The 14,699-nt window shown below is 43.6% G+C and overlaps 1 protein-coding gene and 1 long non-coding RNA gene across 12 annotated transcripts in view; both read right to left on the bottom strand.

Moving 5' to 3' along the window:
• The window catches only part of LOC121572312 (R3H domain-containing protein 1), a 53,746-nt gene that overhangs the window by 17,171 nt on the left and 21,876 nt on the right, over positions 1–14,699 (bottom strand). For 5 of the 11 annotated variants that reach the window (XM_041884374.2, XM_041884370.2, XM_041884364.2 and 2 more), the window contains 12 exons: positions 12,891–12,983; positions 10,337–10,451; positions 9,277–9,415; positions 8,979–9,119; positions 8,651–8,759; positions 8,227–8,322; positions 8,049–8,074; positions 7,051–7,104; positions 6,756–6,973; positions 4,439–4,873; positions 3,876–4,021; positions 3,205–3,318 (listed from right to left, as the gene is read on the bottom strand). In XM_041884374.2, coding sequence (XP_041740308.2) covers positions 3,205–3,318; positions 3,876–4,021; positions 4,439–4,873; positions 6,756–6,973; positions 7,051–7,104; positions 8,049–8,074; positions 8,227–8,322; positions 8,651–8,759; positions 8,979–9,119; positions 9,277–9,415; positions 10,337–10,451; positions 12,891–12,983 — 1,686 coding nt within the window. The remainder of the gene's footprint in view (positions 1–3,204; positions 3,319–3,875; positions 4,022–4,438; positions 4,874–6,755; positions 6,974–7,050; positions 7,105–8,048; positions 8,075–8,226; positions 8,323–8,650; positions 8,760–8,978; positions 9,120–9,276; positions 9,416–10,336; positions 10,452–12,890; positions 12,984–14,699) is intronic. The other 6 variants (XM_041884369.2, XM_041884371.2, XM_041884372.2 and 3 more) reach the window with 6 other exon arrangements.
• On the bottom strand, positions 130–2,471 carry LOC123482316. Its single transcript, XR_006657669.1, has 2 exons — positions 1,626–2,471; positions 130–1,375 (listed from the first exon to the last, which is right to left on the bottom strand). It is a non-coding gene; the product is annotated as an uncharacterized LOC123482316 (long non-coding RNA).

The raw sequence follows: 14,699 nt of genomic DNA, 5'->3' as shown, positions 1-14,699 counted from the left end.
AAAACGTATGTACTGTTTCAAATAAATGTATGTATGTATGTATGTATGTACTGTCTGTATATGTCCTTTAAAATGGTCAAATAAACTTAATCAAAATAAATCAATCAACAGACAGGGCCAGAGGCAATGTGCATCAAGAGCATATTTATTAGGGCACACTGTAGCAAAACATGTTGAAACAGAAAACGAATGTGTCTTACTGGAGACAAGTTCTAGTAGTCTCTCCCTGTTTCAGTCAGTTTTCTACCGTTTAATGCCGAACACCACCCAGGGAACCCAAACTGGACTATTTATATCACCAGAGTAGGCTACCTCAGTCTAGGTCATCTATGACAAGCTGTTCCGTGGCAATAGGTTGAAAGTTTAGCGTATCTACTCATGGATTATTCAACATCTGGTATTTAATTAATTATTCAAAGCCGTTAGTTTAAGTGCTTTAATTAGCCATAGAGGGATAGACTGATGTGTTGGGTGAAACCAGGTCAGGAAAGGAGGACAACAGAATGCAGCCTGATCTAGTCTAACTAACTGGGTACTAGAGCTAACGGGGTCATGTTCTACCTAACTGGGTACTAGGGCTAACGGGGTCATGTTCTACCTAACTGGGTACTAGGGCTAACGGGGTCATGTTCTACCTAACTGGGTACTAGGGCTAACGGGGTCATGTTCTACCTAACTGGGTACTAGGGCTAACGGGGTCATGTTCTACCTAACTGGGTACTAGGGCTAACGGGGTCATGTTCTACCTAACTGGGTACTAGAGCTAACGGGGTCATGTTCTACCTAACTGGGTACTAGGGCTAACGGGGTCATGTTCTACCTAACTGGGTACTAGGGCTAATGGGGTCATGTTCTACCTAACTGGGTACTAGAGCTAACGGGGTCATGTTCTACCTAACTGGGTACTAGGGCTAACGGGGTCATGTTCTACCTAACTGGGTACTAGGGCTAACGGGGTCATGTTCTACCTAACTGGGTACTAGGGCTAACGGGGTCATGTTCTACCTAACTGGGTACTAGAGCTAACGGGGTCATGTTCTACCTAACTGGGTACTAGGGCTAACGGGGTCATGTTCTACCTAACTGGGTACTAGGGCTAACGGGGTCATGTTCTACCTAACTGGGTACTAGAGCTAACGGGGTCATGTTCTACCTAACTGGGTACTAGGGCTAACGGGGTCATGTTCTACCTAACTGGGTACTAGAGCTAACGGGGTCATGTTCTACCTAACTGGGTACTAGAGCTAACGGGGTCATGTTCTACCTAACTGGGTACTAGGGCTAACGGGGTCATGTTCTACCTAACTGGGTACTAGGGCTAACGGGGTCATGTTCTACCTAACTGGGTACTAGGGCTAACGGGGTCATGTTCTACCTAACTGGGTACTAGGGTCCTCTGTAGCTCAACTGGTAGAGCACGGCGCTTGTAACGCCAAGGTAGTGGGTTCGATCCCCGGGACCACCCATACACAAAAATGTATGCACGCATGACTGTAAGTCGCTTTGGATAAAAGCCTCTGCTAAATGGCATATTATTATATTACTATTATTAATTATTATTATTATTATTATTATTATTATTATTATTATTATTATTATATAGGGCTAACAGGGTCATGTTCTACCTAACTGGGTACTAGGGCTAACAGGGTCATGTTCTACCTAACTGGGTACTAGGGCTAACGGGGTCATGTTCTACCTAACTGGGTACTAGGGCTAACGGGGTCATGTTCTACCTAACTGGGTACTAGGGCTAACTGGGTACTAGGGCTAACGGAGTCATGTTCTACCTAACTGGGTACTAGGGCTAACGGGGTCATGTTCTACCTAACTGGGTACTAGGGCTAACAGGGTCATGTTCTACCTAACTGGGTACTAGGGCTAACAGGGTAATGTTCTACCTAACTGGGTACTAGGGCTAACGGGGTCATGTTCTACCTAACTGGGTACTAGGGCTAACGGGGTCATGTTCTACCTAACTGGGTACTAGGGCTAACGGGGTCATGTTCTACCTAACTGGGTACTAGGGCTAACGGGGTCATGTTCTACCTAACTGGGTACTAGGGCTAACGGGGTCATGTTCTACCTAACTGGGTACTAGGGCTAACAGGGTCATGTTCTACCTAACAGGGTCATGTTCAAGAAGCACTAAGTTGCAAGACATTTTGCAACAGAAAACAACATTCTGGGTTTCCATTTGGCAAACTGCCGGTAAAAAAAATTACAAATTGTTTTGTGCCTAATGAACATGAGCCAGGCTCCTGCTGAACACTTCTTCAATCACAAAGTCTGCCCAGATAAATATGACATTACATCAAAGATTCTGTATAAAAATATAAACTTCGGGAATTGACACACGTGATGTAATGTAATGACCATGTCTTATAAAAAGACCACCTAATTAAGTGACAAGGCACTCAAGAGGCAACTGGACAGAAACAGACAGGTAGGGAGATAGAGGAGACAGACGATTGATAATACCAAAGTGTATTGTTGGTGTTGGTTAGAGGAGAGAGACGATTGATAATACCAAAGTGTATTGTTGGTGTTGGTTAGAGGAGACAGAGGATTGATAATACCAAAGTGTATTGTTGGTGTTGGTTAGAGGAGACAGACGATTGATAATACCAAAGTGTATTGTTGGTGTTGGTTAGAGGAGAGAGACGATTGATAATACCAAAGTGTATTGTTGGTGTTGGTTAGAGGAGAGAGACGATTGATAATACCAAAGTGTATTGTTGGTGTTGGTTAGAGGAGACAGACGATTGATAATACCAAAGTGTATTGTTGGTTAGAGGAGAGAGACGATTGATAATACCTAAGTGTATTGTTGGTGTTGGTTAGAGGAGACAGACGATTGATAATACCAAAGTGTATTGTTGGTGTTGGTTAGAGGAGACAGACGATTGATAATACCAAAGTGTATTGTTGGTTAGAGGAGAGAGACGATTGATAATACCAAAGTGTATTGTTGGTGTTGGTTAGAGGAGACAGACGATTGATAATACCAAAGTGTATTGTTGGTGTTGGTTAGAGGAGACAGACGATTGATAATACCAAAGTGTATTGTTGGTGTTGGTTAGAGGAGACAGACGATTGATAATACCAAAGTGTATTGTTGGTGTTGGTTAGAGGAGACAGACGATTGATAATACCAAAGTGTATTGTTGGTGTTGGTTAGAGGAGACAGACGATTGATAATACCAAAGTGTATTGTTGGTGTTGGTTAGAGGAGAGTGGCAGGAACTGAGGAGGAGGGTAAGATATCGTTGAGTACTGGATCGGCTGTGGAGCAGAGGGCTGGAAATGCCGAACCGGCTGAAGGAGAAAAGGACAGAACAGAACACAGAGAGAGAGAGACAGAGAGACACAGAGAGACACAGAGAGACACAGAGAGACACAGAGAGAGAGAGCCACCCAGAGAGAGAGAGAGAGAGAGAGAGAGAGCCACCCAGAGAGAGAGAGCCACAGAGAGAGAGAGAGAGAGAGAGAGAGCCACAGAGAGACAGAGAGAGAGCCACAGAGAGACAGTGAGACAGAGAGACAGAGAGACAGAGAGAGAGACAGAGAGAGAGAGAGAGAGAGAGAGAGAGAGACCTCCATGAGTTAAGAAGTCAGAGGTGATTGAATAGGAGGAAGTAGAGCTGGCCGATTTAATATCACAATTAATTTAACCTGATTGATATCTAGATAATTCACCCAGCCCTAGCTCGTAGAAGATGAATGTTCTCTGGGAAATTAGGAGGCATGAATTAAAGAATGATGGATTCTAATCTACTATATTAATTGAGAAAGGGTAGATTAGAGAAGTGACTGCATGCAGGGAGTGAATGGGCTTTCTGGAGAAAGAAGGGGCTGTCCACTCATTGACTGACCTGGGAGAGGACTTGATTGGCTGGCTGGTGCGGGGCTGGGGGCGGTAGGGGAGGGGCCAAGGGCTGCTGGCTCCTCCCACCTTGCTGTGAGGTCATAGAGGGGTTGTAGACCACAGCACTGCCATCAGGGTTCACAAAGGGTTGGCCTGCATGTGGAGAACAAACTTAGATACACTGTAGAGCCTATAGGACATTTGAGTATAATTTAGGCAATAGGAGTTATGCTATAGTAACATTTATCCTGAATAATGACTAAACCATGAATAGACTTATCAAATATATGCACAGTCTACCAACTCTCTTAGTCCATTCATTCAATCTGACAAAGCTTTGATATATATTTCACCCAAAACAAAATATGTAGTGTGTGGAAATTTAAGCAAAAGTTCAAGAGAAGAGAGCAGACAGAATAATAGACTGAATAAGAAGTTTGTTTTACAAGAACTCTGATCAAAACCAACCAAGACCAAACATCACATCAAACCAAACCCAACATAAAGACAGGCCAATCCAGCCTATATAAACTCAGTATGAGGGACCAACCCTGGTCAGAGGATACCAACCTGTGTGTGGGTTGACCAGTATACTGCCAGGAGGTATCCCTGTGGCTTCCGGGGAAAGGAAATAGTAGCTAGTAGCATTAGCAGTGGTCTGGGTTGGCGCTGGGCCGGATGCAGGCACCGGGCCATTCCTGCTGCCCTGCTCACAGTGCACAGAACTTCTACTACTGCTGGGAGCCGTGGCAGCGGAGGAGGGTGTAGGTTGCACCGTGCTGGGGCCGCCGACGGGGCCGGCTGCCTGGGTTAGAGGTTGCACCGTGCTGGGGCCGCCGACGGGGCCGGCTGCCTGGGTTAGAGGTTGCACCGTGCTGGGGCCGCCGACGGGGCCGGCTGCCTGGGTTAGAGCAGCAGGGACGGGGAGCGGGAGAGGCAGGTGGAGTACTTGGGGGCGAGAGATGGAACTCGTAGAAGACCCTACACTATTAGAAGACTCAGAACCTAGAGGAGGGAGGGATGAAAATATATTTTACCTATAGAGAACAGAGAAGATCACTAAAGACGTCCTATAGAGAACAGAGAAGATCACTAAAGACGTCCTATAGAGAACAGAGAAGATCACTAAAGACGTCCTATAGAGAACAGAGAAGATCACTAAAGACGTCCTAAAGAGAACAGAGAAGATCACTAAAGACGTCCTACAGAGGCAGCGACTTGTAACGCCTGCATAGCCAGCCTCTGGGCAGGGGTACAAGAAGGACAGCTATTGGTCACTTCTGAGGTTACAGGGGTAGAAGGAGGATAGCCATTGGTCCATTCAAAAGTGGGACACATAGTGAGTGAATTCATTGGCTATAGGTGATATTTGTCCCTCTGTGGACATCTTGTATGAGCCCATATCAACTGTAATTTCAGTGGTCTACATCTTAAAAAGAGTATAACCACAAACATGTTATTCGTTTGTCAGTAATGCAGCAATATACATGTTGACACATTTTCCTGATTTAGAAAGTCAAAGTTGGTCCTGTTTTTCCTCTTACGGCACGTACCCAAACCTCAGATATTTGATGTCAAAAGCAACGCTATCAGGAGCTTTGAAATCTGGACAGACAAAACAGGAAAACTAGGCTCAAGTTTAATCTCTCTTGATGTACAGTATTACTGGAGAGGTTAAAAAGACATCTCTCCATCTTGACAACAGTAAAAGACAATGAATTCAGAGTTGTGATAGCCATCATTATTCATGTTTTCGACACAAACTAAACAACCAGCACTTAAAGAAATTGGGGATACTATAACAAAATGAGAAAAAATGCTAAAACCAAAAATGCTAAATGATGCCAAAGAACCAATGGATGACATGCATTGCATGCAGAAGACTATGAAGAGATGAGCCATATGACAGAGCTAACAGGGACACAAAATGGCCTCCCAGTAGCAGCAGAGCAGATCTTGTGCTGCACAAAGTGAGCCCCATCGTCGTAAACTACTTAAAAGAAAGAACATGTCTGGCTGGAGAAGTCAGTGCCCTGTGAAAATGGAATCACATGAAACCAAAACAGAAAAGCCTCTAGAACAGAGACAGCAGAAGAAGAAACGGAACGAAAAGACAAGGGACGGAGGAGGAACCAAAACAGGATAAACAAAGAAAACTGGGTCTCCATTCCCCCAGTATGCCTGTATTAAACAGGAATGGTGCACAGACACACAGTGAAGGACCAATTCCAACTCATGTCAGTCAGAAACTTGTGTATCACATTGTCTAGGGGTGACTGACCACACTTGGGGTAAGAATCTGTTACCAGCAAGTAGTCATGGACACAGAACACATTTTTCTTTATTACACAGAGATTTCAGAGGAGAAGTTCAGCTTCTACGTCAGTAACATCACAATGTGTTGGTAAGAGGTGATTCAGCTTCTACCTCAGTAACATCACAATGAGTTGGTAAGAGGTGATTCAGCTTCTACCTCAGTAGCATCACAATGAGTTGGTAAGAGGTGATTCAGCTTCTACCTCAGTAACATCACAATGAGTTGGTAAGAGGTGATTCAGCTTCTACCTCAGTAACATCACAATGAGTTGGTAAGAGGTGATTCAGCTTCTACCTCAGTAACATCACAATGTGTTGGTAAGAGGTGATTCAGCTTCTACCTCAGTAACATCACAATGTGTTGGTAAGAGGTGATTCAGCTTCTACCTCAGTAACATCACAATGTGTTGGTAAGAGGTGATTCAGCTTCTACCTCAGTAGCATCCCAATATGTTAGTAAGAGGTGAAGTATTAGGGTTCATTCTGTTATTAAAACAGGTGCTTCACTGTGCTGTGGAAAAAAGCAGACTTAACACGACACATCGCGTGTGCATTTGACCCCGTTACTTGCCTGTTTTGGAGAGACGTCCGGTGCTCTTGCTGCTGGCTGAGCTGTCTCCTCTGATGAGGACAGAGATGCTGCTGAAGCTGCTGGCCTTGGTCATGGTCGGCCTCAGGTTACGGTTGGAGCTGTCTGAATCAGTGCTGCTCCACGGCCGGGCATCAGAGTTCTTGGGGTCATTCTCAGAGCTGCTCTGTCTACTGCTGGCTGATCGCCCATCCCCTAGTCTGAGGAAACAAGGGAGAGTTTAGATGGATGTGTGTGTGTGTGAGTGAGTGAGAGATCTGTGACAGAAAGGAAGTACCTGAAGAGTTGCCGTCTCTGTTGTGTGCTGATACAAGCCTCTTCATCAGGGGTCCTGCATGGGGAGGTGCAACATTATGAAAGGGTATCAAATCCATGTTGTACCAACCAGTCAAATGTCCATGTTGCACCAACCAGTCAAACGTCCATGTTGTACCAACCAGTCAAATGTCCATGTTGTACCAACCAGTCAAATGTCCATGTTGCACCAACCAGTCAAACGTCCATGTTGCACCAACCAGTCAAACGTCCATGTTGCACCAACCAGTCAAATGTTCATGTTGCACCAACCAGTCAAATGTTCATGTTGCACCAACCAGTCAAACGTCCATGTTGCACCAACCAGTCAAACGTCCATGTTGCACCAACCAGTCTAACGTCCATGTTGTACCAACCAGTCAAACGTCCATGTTGTACCAACCAGTCAAACGTCCATGTTGTACCAACCAGTCAAACGTCCATGTTGTACCATCCAGTCACACGTCCATGTTGTACCAACCAGTCAAACGTCCATGTTGTACCAACCAGTCAAACGTCCATGTTGTACCAACCAGTCATACGTCCATGTTGTACCAACCAGTCAAACGTCCATGTTGTACCAACCAGTCAAAGCGTCCATGTTGTACCAACCAGTCAAACGTCCATGTTGTACCAACCAGTCAAACGTCCATGTTGTACCAACCAGTCAAACGTCCATGTTGTACCAACCAGTCATACATCCATGTAGTACCAACCAGTCAAACGTCCATGTTGTACCAACCAGTCAAACGTCCATGTTGTACCAACCAGTCAAACGTCCATGTTGTACCAACCAGTCAAACGTCCATGTTGTACCAACCAGTCAAACGTCCATGTTGTACCAACCAGTCAAACGTCCATGTTGTACCAACCAGTCAAACGTCCATGTTGTACCAACCAGTCAAACGTCCATGTTGTACCAACCAGTCAAATGTCCATGTTGTACCAGTCAAATTAGACTCATATGTGAATGATATTTACCTTCCATCTAGATGGAAATGATCTCCCTGTGGAAAAAAATACATATATTTTAATGTCTTACTTACATGTCATTTGCAGTCCATAAAGCAGATCCATATTTTACTTCATAAACACAAATGCATCATGAATCTAAATTGATTAGATATATTACAATATAATTTCCCCCCCAAAATCTCACATCTGGTGCAAATATCCTGTCCCTGGCTCTCTGATAGTCCTCCTCTCTCTCCTCGATAGATTTGCTTCTCCTGTCGTCTTTCAGGCGCATTCGTATCTGCAAGCACATGCACAACTTAGCTTAGCTAGCAGCTTCCGCACAGCTTAGCTTAGCTAGCAGCTTCAGCACAGATAGCAGCTTCAGCACAGCTTAGCTAGCAGCTTCAGCACAGCTAGAAGCTTCAGCACAACTTAGCTAGCAGCTGGAACAGCGGCACCAGATCGTCACCCTCTCACAGACATATCACTGAGGATGCATCCCAAACGGCACCCTATTCCCCATATCCTTTCCTTCTGTTGACCAGGGCCCATTGGGCGCTATATAGAGAACAGGGTGCCATTTGGGACACACCCTGACATTTGATTGGAACACAGAAACCACCTACCATGCAGTCTTCCCGGTCGAAGCTGGAGTTGTCTCTTTTGAGAATGTAGCGTTTTTGGAAATCGTCTGTTTTGTCGTCTTTTATGTGTTCTGAGAATTTTTGATCTGGTCTGTGGAAGAGAATTTACATTACTGGAAGTTTCGAGGCGTGAAAAAACATCTACGCCAAATCTACCAACTAATATATACTTTCTACTTTCAAAGTAATTTGATGTATTTGAGCTTCATAGAACCTAATAAAATTTAGCATTGTGCTTCAGTATAAATACTGAAAATAATGTATTATAAAAAATATAAATACATTGACTGGTACCAAATTAAAAACGTACATTCTTGTATTGCTAGTTTTGTTGATGATGACCGACTTCCCGGTGGGGTCAACATTGTGATCCATGCCAAAGTAGGCAGCCACTCTGTGTAGCAGCATTCTATGGTACGACGTCATGGGGGGGAACTTCCTCTTCTGGCTTCTAGGAAAGACAAGAACTGAATGAGCTTTACTGAAAGGCTAAAATAATAATACAATACAACTATAAAATGTAATTACATTCAAATAAAATTGCACTAACTATAAATAAATAAAATACATTAAATCAATCAACAAATGTATTAAATGAAATAACTTACTCATTATTACTGATAAAGTCCAGAATGTCCTGCTCCAACTTCAACAGCATCATTCTGTCTCTGGGGTTGTTCTGTAGAGTGTTGACCAGGAAGTCATGCAGGTCTATTCCAGTAGAGTCTGTGTAGTCCTGGCTGGAATCTAGAAACAAGACGAGGAATCATTCTGGTAATGGTGCTCTGTACACAACACATCTTTGTGGACTATAGGGTGTGTTCGTAAATTCACTCTGGAGTGCCAGAGTGCGCTCAGTGTGCGCTCTGGGCGTTCGTAAATTCAGAGCGTTGTTAGATTGTCCGTTCATAAATTCAGGTTTCGCTCTCTGAGCGTTCAGAGCGCACACTGGACGCTCTGGCCGGAGTAGGGTTGATCCGAGCGTTCTGACCTCACAATGGCAGTCAAGCACCCAAGCTAACTGGCTAAAGTTTGCTAGCTTGCTAGCTACTTCCAAACAAATGAGAACACCTCACTCTGACCATTGTACTCGCCCTAGGTGAGCTGGTTTGGCTGATTTCATGTTGGTGACTGCAACTGTGCTGCTGGCAACAATTTAATAATGTTTTTTTTTTTTTTTTACGTTTACTGACACCGGTCATATTTAATATTACATGTATGCACTCACTAACTGTAAGTCGCTCTGGATAAGAGCGTCTGCTAAATGACTAAAATGGAAATGTAATATTCAACGGGTGTTGCGCGTTCGTAAATTAATAGGTTATTAATCGCTCTGGCACACTCAGACGAGAGTGCTCTGAAATCGGAGTAGTAGATAGCCAGAGTGAATTTACAAATGCACCCATTGTCTCCTAGGATTCTATATTAGATTTCTCAGAGAGCTCCATATGTTCCGGAATCAGTTCATTATTTCACTAGAGTAAAGCTCACATCATGTCTTCAAGGTCTTGTATTGTAACATACAAACACAACCGTGCATGTGTATGTGTGCGTGTGTCTTTGAAGGCAGGGATGGCCATTATATTTTCACTCACTATTTTCCACACAAAGACAACAAATCAACCTCTCCGTCAACTCTTCCACACACACACACACACACACACACACCTCTTGACAGCATTTTCCTGGGCATCTTCTCTGGTTTCTCAACCTTCTCTTTCTCACCCTTGGCAGACAGCTCCTCCTTATCAAAGGACTGGGATATCTGGATGTGAATCTGATCCTGTTCAACAGAAGAGTATCCCCATGATTAAAGCAGTTTCTTAAATGGCACCCTATTCCCTATGGGCACTGATCAAAAGTAGTGCACTACATAGGGAATAGGGTGCCATTTGAGAAGTACACAAACATTTAAATACACCAGACAGAATGAATTAGCATGTCACATTAAGAATTAGCATCTAATTCTCTCCACAATCTCGCACTCGGTTGGAAGTTAATTAAAACATATTTAAGGGGTTTACATGTTTATCTTGTGCAAATAAGTATATGCCGACAGACCTAATTTAAAATGTGTGGTTTATTGTGAGAGCACTGTTTTTATTTCAAATAACAGCTCAGCTAAAAGAAACAGTGCTGCACCGAGCGATAAACCTTCCTCCATACATATGATAATCACCTCGCCAATTAAATCACAAGGATTAACATCGTTTTATTTATTCATTAAGCAGCTGAAAATCATACATCATTTTGAAATAACCAATGATGTGAATACATAAAAAACTAACAGTATATGGGCCTACATACTGAGTTGTGAGTACTGAGAGTCAAAAGATAGAACTGCTTTTTGTTGGGGGAAGAGAATACATTCAATAGAAAGCCTGTCTCATCTTCCACACCTTAACATCCATCATTCCATGTATTGCACCACATGAAAGAGCTCCCTTTGGAAGACTTGTTGCAAGACAAGCATAGAAATAAAATGATTAGAATGGAAAGCCCCTAATAGCACAGCCATTTTGACACTCGGTTGAATTATTATATTTTCTAAGAGTGGCCGGTAGCCTAGTGGTTAAGAGCGTTGGGCCAGTAACCGAAAGGTCGCTGGTTCGAATCCCCGAGCTGACTAGGTGAAAAATCTGATGTGCCCTTGCCCTAATTGTGCCTGTACGTCACTCTGGATAAGAGTCTGCTAAATTACTAAAATATCAAATTGTAACATGTCTAAGGCTTAACGAGCATGGAAATTACTATTAGTTCACAAGAATATAACAACCATTTGACAGTACTCACTTGAATGAAAATCTACATTCTAATCATTCCAGTTCTATGAGTTTCAAGGCCTTCTCAGCCTTGACTTTGGTTTAACCCCGCTACTCTCCTCACCTTAATCTCTCTGCTACGCTTCATTCTCTGCTCTGAAGAAGCTCGGATTCACTATTCAACACTAGTACAAAGGCAGAGAGGAGCTAAAGCTGAACAGTCCACTGAAACTCAGCCAGCGTCCTAAATGGCACCCTATTCCCCATATAGTGCACTACTTTTGACCAAGGCCGATAGGGAATAGGGTGCCATTTGGAACGCAGCCTCAGAATGCTGGCTGCCAAAGGAACGCAAGAAGCTTAAAATTAAATACGACTTCAGGGTAGAGGCAGCTAGGTTAAGAAGTTGTGAGCCAGTGGTTTCTGGAAGGGAGATGTAATGTTTACATCAGTGATATACTCTGCCTCTCAGGGAGGCTTCGCTGTAGAGGTACAGCACAACAGCTTAACAAAAGAAAGAACTAATGTTGCTACAGAAAAGCCTCAAAGAAAGTGAGATGTGAGGAAGGGGGAGTGAGGGGGAGAAGAGAGGGAGAACGTTGAGAGAGAGAGAGAGGGGGGAAGAAGAGTGGGAGGAAGAAAAGAGTGAAAGAGGACTGAATAGAACCCAGAGGAGGAGGGGGTTAAATCTCACTCACGAGTTCAAGGAAGTATATCTTGATTAAATAAGCATTTCCATTTAAACACACTGTCAGGGTTTCCTAGTAAGCCATTTCACAGCAAGGCCAATGAATCTTTACAGAGAAGTAGAATAATAATTCAGAAAGAGAATATTTTATTTTCTCTTCTAGACCAAGGAAACATTTTCACTCAAGGAGAAATAATTGGCATAAAAAATGTCAGCCTTTCCATAGAAAGAGACAAACCTAAATAAAAGAAAAAGATTCCCTATATCACTCCAAACACCATTCACCATGGACATCTTTGTGTCGTGCTGACTGAGACTCAAAGGAATAGGTTGAAGGAAGGGTATCATAGTGACATCCGTTCTATTCAATTATATCAATCCACAGGCCTCCGTGTTCTGACACGCGAAAATAGAATGTTCTCCAAGATGATGGATGTGAGTAACACACACACAACGGTTTGTGGTGGAGCACACCCTGGGGGTTTTGATGAAGTTAGTGTCGACAGGATGAAAGGCAAAGCCCTCTAGCTGCTGGCTGTGTGTGTGTGTGTGTGTGTGTGTGTGTGTGTGTGTGTGTGTGTGTGTGTGTGTGTGTGTGTGTGTGTGTTGAGAAAGCAGAGTGACGTTCGTGAAATGAGCCACAGCTAATGGGGTAGAAGGAGCCGTCTGGGGGTTTACCCAAGGGTGTGTGTGTGTCTCTTTTTGTCTGTGTGTCTCTCTGTGTGTGTGTATGTGTGTGTGTGTGTGTGTGTGTTTGTATCTAAAGGTTTACCTGAGGATCTGGTGTCAGCTGGTGCTCAGTAAGGGGAGGAGAGGATTCTTCACAGACAGCTAGGCTCCGTACTAACTTTAACTTTGCCTTCGACTGGGGGAGAGTACAGTATATTGACAACGGTTAAAAATATGTTCCTTTTGATGACGTGCGTTGATAATTTCACCAAACAAACACGAACCGACCAAGTCTAAATACAAACCAAGACGCAAAAAAGGCCAGCAAGCACCAAGCAACCACGACCGACAGAATATGCTCAGATCTCAAAATGAGTTCGTATCAAATCCAATTCATGCATGTAACTAACGTGATGGTTAGCAGACACTTAAATACATGTAAATAAGTCAGTCTTGAAAGTCTGGAAATCATGCCAGTGAAGATAAAAGGCCAGAAAGTAATATCAGCGCACCACCGGATGTTTTTAAAGGGATGACTTAAATCACGTGTCAAACTCATCCCACGGAGAACCGAGTATCTGCGGGTCCCTTGTACTCGATCGATAAATGAAGGTTACTAATTACCGTATTTTCCGCACTATAAGGCGCACCGGAGTATAAGCCGCAGCAGCTAAATTGAATGATATTGAATGATGTGTACATATATAAGCCGCACTGGACTATAAGCCGCAGGTGTTTTAATGTTTAATTACCATATGTAAGGGTTCGTGCACAGAGGGGATTGTCGGGAAAGAGATGGCTGCTTGAGGAAGCTCCCATTTATTAACATTTCAACAAACAAGTTGCATATTTGCATAACGTATTCAAGTGTTACCATTTAGTGCAATAGTAGCTACATTTTACATTTACATTTACATTTTAGTCATTTAGCAGACGCTCTTATCCAGAGCGACTTACAGGAGCAATTAGGGTTAAGTGCCTTGCTTAAGGGCACAGCGACAGATTTTTCACCTAGTCGGCTCGGGGATTAGAACCAGCGACCTTTCGGTTACTGGCACAACGCTCTTACCCACTAAGCTACCTGCCGCCCCGAACATATACTGTGCTACAGAACATATACTGTGCTGTGTAAACTGTACTGTATCACATAGCGTTTCAGACACACAAACTTTTCAACTTTCAAACTTAAACGGTGCGCTCCCAGCGCACATACCGGCAGTGATCTACAGCAGTGGTTTTCAACCAGTGGTCCTTGAGGGAGTGCTAGGGGTTCCCCAGCAAAATTAGTTAATAGCGTCACAATCATTTAACCACTTAACTTTTTTTTTTTTTTGAAAAACCTTGAAAAAGTGTGCACATCTTTGAATATTTATCTACATTATAGCCTACAGTAGTACCATAACAAAAAACAAAGCTTACAGCGCTTGACGAGGCAATATCAATGGCTAAATTAAATGTGTTTTTTTTAAAGTGCAAAATAAAGTGCCTGTAACACGACAGTAAGCGCGTAAGCCTAAAGTTGCAGCAACACGGCTGCTTAAAATATACGGTAATCAGCCTACCAGAAAAGTCATCAATCCTCGTCTTCATCTTTTAGGCTAAGGTGCAGTACACGGCTGTAACCAGAAAAGTCAAGTCATTAATCCTCATCTCCGTCTTCTTCCTGCGTACTAAAACCACCAAAGTCCTCATCTTCAGTGTCGGAAACAAACAGGCTCAGGGTGGCTTCGTCAGCCACTCTCCTCTCTCCTTCGTTGTCGCTCTCAAAACCAACGAACTCCTCTTCGTCACTGTCGGAATCGAACAGCCTCTGAAGGGCCTCAGCTGTGGCGGCGTCCTCCTCTTCATCACGCAGCAGTCCAGCCTTTCGGAACCCGTTAATGATCGTGGATGTTTTGACAGCCAGATTGAC

This window comes from Coregonus clupeaformis, chromosome 30 (genome assembly GCF_020615455.1).
Source record: "Coregonus clupeaformis isolate EN_2021a chromosome 30, ASM2061545v1, whole genome shotgun sequence".
Classification (NCBI taxonomy): domain Eukaryota; kingdom Metazoa; phylum Chordata; class Actinopteri; order Salmoniformes; family Salmonidae; genus Coregonus; species Coregonus clupeaformis.
Note: the sequence above shows the minus strand (reverse complement) of the source record. Positions and strands in the feature narration are given on the sequence as shown.